Genomic DNA, 4,342 nt, shown 5'->3' on the forward strand with positions numbered 1-4,342 from the left:
GGGCAGGAGGCTGCTGAGCTCCACAGGAGCTGGGAGCCATGCCGGGCCCATTTGCAGTCTGCAAGGCTGTGGGAAGCAGCGGCTTGTTTCCATCAACCTCCTGCTCATATGATCTTATTATGAACACCAATTTCCAGGAAGTCATCTTGAGATTTGCTCTAGTCCTTAAGATGCCCCCTTCGTGGCAGTGACCCCTCCCCTCTGCTGCTCAGCTGTCACGCAGCCAGAGCAGAGGCTTTGCTCTCCTACCCCAGACGGGGCCACCTACCCTTCCTGCTGAGGGGTACCCAGGTGCCCTGATCTCCAGTGAAACTGATTTTAAAGACACGCAGGCAGCCACGAGAGCTGCCTGTGGTCAGGTCACCATGAGCAGAGGCCCATGCCACCATGGGCTTCAGCACCAGCACTCCAGATCCCTGGGCTCTGACAGCAGAGCTTCCTGGGCTGCCTCCGGCAGCTGGGCCTTCCCCTTGGTACAGGCAGTTTCCAGAGTCCTGGATTAAATAAAGGCTTCAGGTTGCACTCGGGCTCTGGTGAAAGAGGTGAGCAAACACAGGCGGCCAGCTTCAGGACTCAGCTGGCGGGGTGACACAGGTCCCTTCCATCAACAGGCGCAAGTGGTCTGCAAACATCGGGTCACTGCCATCTCTGGAAAAACCCAAGATGACTAGCCCAGGCCCCTAATGTACTGCAAGATGAGCACCCTCCTCAACCTCAGAGACATCCCTTGGAGAGAGGACTATAAGAGCTAATAACCAAGTTAAACAAGTGAATGAGGTGGCTCCTGAGTATAGCTATTCTGACACACAGGGAGCATTGGGAGACATACACAGAGACCTACGGGAACGTGGACACAGCCGTCAAAAGGCATGGAGAGGCCTGGGACAGACAGCGATCCACCGCCTATGGAAGAACCAACCCTGGCAGCACCCACCTGCATACAGCCCTTTCCCAGGGACCCTGTGGGCCTAGTGTACTGTGACTTCAACTGAGGTATGCTGGAGGCACAGCGTGCAGGCCGTGCTCCCGTGTGGTCCTCACAAAGCAGGGCCAAGGCCTTTCCTCAGCAGCTAACGTCTTTAATTTTAGAATCCACGCGTAAACCCAGCTTGAGTTCTCCAGAAACTCGCTTGCGACTGGCATTCACTCTAGGAAGGCAGTGCGGAGCTCAGGAAGGGTGAGCAGTCGGGGGCAGCCCTGGAGCCGCCCCGCGCATACACAGTGCGCACTTGTATGTACGCATGCCGCCCACCAGTGACCCTGGACGGCTCTGGTGAGGACAAGAGGAAGGACAATGTCTGACTGACCCTGAGCTGAGACAACCCGGGGTGCGGTCGAAGAATGGCCCGAGGAAGCCCCTGGAGCAGACACCATCGGGTCCCAGCTCCAGCAGTGCAGAAGACCAGCGGGGTGGAGCAGGGGACTGTCCAGCACCCGCTGCATGCTCAGCAAGGCCAACCTGAGCAGAGTCCAGCTAACGGGCCCCCCACCGGGGGTCCCTGTGCTCAGCACCCCACAGGTCCTCCCGGAGAGCCCTTGGCTCCTTGGGCCGGGCTAGGACGCTGACCTGGGTGCCTCCTACAGCCGATGGCCCTGGGTCTGTGCTGGCTGCGGCAGGCGCCCGCAGCGGGGGTAAGGCGGCAGGTGTGAAGGGGGGCAATGGGCGCTGCTGGCACCCAGGGTGCCCGAGGAGGGAGTGTCCAGTCAGCACAGCAGGGCAGCTGGGTCCCAAAGGGGGCTGCTGCGGTGGGCTGCGGCTGGGCCTGGAAGGCTCTGCCAGGAGAGTGTCTGCAGGCAGTGGTGGCACAGGGGGTACCCGTACTCTGCACGGTCCTTGGGGATCACCGGACCTGCAGCCTTCCGCCTGGGCCTGCAGTATCTTTGGTTTGGGCCTAGTGGGGCCCTTCTGTCTCCAGTAGGGCAGGTGTCTGTGAGCAGAGCCATAGGCCCAGCGAGGTCCCCTGGGAAGGGACCACAGCCAGGAAGCTGAGCCCTTTGGCCCAGGCCCCCGGGGGCGCCTCCTCAGCCGGTCCACCTGTGTCCTCATGGTGGCCACTTCCTGAGCCAGGCCTGCCAGGGCTGCGGCGAGCTGGTCCAGCTTCTCTGTGAGGGTGGCACCCAGGCTGTGCAGCTCCTGCTGGAGGGGCTTCCGACAGGGACATGGCGGCCGGGGGGAGGTGTCTGACCACACAGGTGAGATGGCTGCTGGAGGTGGAGAATTGCTGGGCAGCTCAGGTAGGTCCCCAGGGAGCAGTCCCCCTTGGGTCCTGGCTGAAACCAGAGAAAGGACAAGGTTAGAGTTCGTGGGTGGTAGGGACCTGCTCTCTCCCCTAGAGGCTCCTTGGACACTGGCTTTCCGGCTCTTCATCCCCCTAGAGCCTGGCCTTCCAGCACAGAAGGAAGGCTACTCCAGATTAAGGAAGTATATTGTGTACATGTGCACATGTTTTGTAGTCCCAGGATCAAACGCAGGGCCTGTGCACGGCCGGCAATCCTCTACCACTGCGTCTCCAGCCCATGGCCGAAGGGTACTGATGCACAGCCGTGCTACGTCAGAACAAGGCCACCATTTGGTCTGGTTCTCTAATCAAAACAAGAGTTTGGTCCGGGGCTTCCATCTGAGGAAGGGCAAGGTTCAAACACCCTGCACAATACAGGGCTCTTAAACCTTACATCCCAGGAGCAGGCAAAGTCAGTGCCAGATGAGATGCCTCCCCACAGGCTGCCGGTCAAGTCCCGTGTGACCTAGCACGTGGGGCTGCCTTGGGGCTGCCTCACCTCCAAGCTCCCTGCAGGGCGTTGGCCAGGTCCCCTGACAGTGCCAGGGTTCATTTACCTCTGTCCTCTCAAGTCCCTTCAGACCCCTAATTGACTAGCAATACCTCTCAGGCAGATCTGTGCTCTTCTGAAAACCCCAGCAATTTCTGTCATAAAATGCTAGAGAAACGCACTTCCAGGCAAGACTTTTCCTCACGGTGACCTGAATAATGAGCTCAGAGAGTGTTTCTCTCCCCAAGCGGACAGCCAGGGCCTGGCCCAGGCAGAGGCACAGAGAAGCCACCAGCTCACCTGCAGCACTAGGTCTTATGCATCTGGGCTCCGGGCCCCTCAGGTCCTCACTAGCACTGGGCCCGGGCCTCTTCTCTGGTGGGGGGACAGGCCAGGGAGCCCCAGCTGCCTCTGCAGAGAAAGCACACAGCACTTGAGGCTCAGAATGCACCCTTCTGCAGGAGCTGCCCTGAGTGGCCTCCGAAGTCACATGATTAAGAGAGATGCAAGCCAGGAGCCCACCAGGGGCGGGAAGCCCAGCCTGCAATGGTAGGTGCTGTCTGCAGGAGACTGTTGTGCACAGTTCCAGCCTTACCACAGGGCCCACCGGGACAGGGACAGGTAGGCAGGATCGGATTGGTGGGTCCTGATCCCAGGGAGACTCCCCAAGGGTGGGCCCACTCATCCGATCAGCCCACTCCACGTTTTCCTGTGGGTGTCCAGGGTTATGAGGAATGGGGTACAGCCCAGCCCCCTGCACAGGCATGGGCCAAGGCCTGGGAACAGAGCTGCTTACCCAAGTGTCTCCCAGGCCTACCTCTTACTCTTCCTCCCCTGGCTGCGGCACTGCTGAGAAGTCCAGGCGGACAGGCACGCCCTGTGCACTCCTCTCTCCTGAGCCGCAGAGAACCGCCTCCCGTCTCTTCTGCTTTTCCTGCTGGAAGCAAGTGCTAGATCACAGACAGGATGGAGAAGTAAAGCAGCCTGGGCTAAGGTCAGCATCTCTAGTGGCACTTTTTCCCCCAGTACTGGGGACTGAACTCAGATCCTTCACATTGAGCTCTCCTAAAATAAATTTTTTATTTTGAGATGGGATCTCAGTCAGTCACTAAGTTGCCCAGGCTAGGCGCAGAGTTGCAATCTTCCTGCCTCAGCCTCCTAGAGGGCAGGAATTGCAGGCGTGCACCACCAATCCAGCTACATCTACCTTTTGGGTTTTTTTTTCCATGTGTTTGGCACAGCGTTTCACTACGTTGCTCGGACTTACAATGATCCTCCTGTTTTCAGCCTCCCAGTGCTGGGATTACAGGCATGCACCACCATGCCCAGTCTCAGTGGCCAGCTCAGAGTGCTGAGGGTGGAGCTGGGGACTAAACCCGGGTCCCTGTGCTTGCTTAAGCAGGCGCTTAGTCCTCTGAGCTATCTCACCAGCCCTTGTCTACCTTTCCTTTCTTTTTTTCTTGCTGAACCAGGGATTGAACTCAGGCCCTTGCACTTGCCAGGGAAGCACTTTTTCTACTGAGCCATCTCCCTGGCCCCTGTCTACTCTTCTTTTTTTTGAAACATTTATTTA

General features: G+C 58.6%; 1 protein-coding gene across 7 annotated transcripts in view; it reads right to left on the reverse strand.

The window, feature by feature from the left end:
* Positions 1–938: 938 nt before the first annotated feature.
* Positions 939–4,342, reverse strand: part of Krba1 (KRAB-A domain containing 1) — a 20,203-nt gene continuing 16,799 nt past the window's right edge. For 5 of the 7 annotated variants that reach the window (XM_023712789.1, XM_023712788.1, XM_023712786.1 and 2 more), the window contains 3 exons: positions 3,587–3,706; positions 3,070–3,180; positions 939–2,271 (listed from right to left, as the gene is read on the reverse strand). In XM_023712789.1, coding sequence (XP_023568557.1) covers positions 1,475–2,271; positions 3,070–3,180; positions 3,587–3,706 — 1,028 coding nt within the window. In that variant the 3' untranslated portion in view covers positions 939–1,474. The remainder of the gene's footprint in view (positions 2,272–3,069; positions 3,181–3,586; positions 3,707–4,342) is intronic. The other 2 variants (XM_023712785.1, XM_023712790.1) reach the window with 2 other exon arrangements.

This window comes from Octodon degus, unplaced genomic scaffold, assembly GCF_000260255.1.
Source record: "Octodon degus isolate 3935 unplaced genomic scaffold, OctDeg1.0 scaffold00027, whole genome shotgun sequence".
NCBI lineage: Eukaryota > Metazoa > Chordata > Mammalia > Rodentia > Octodontidae > Octodon > Octodon degus.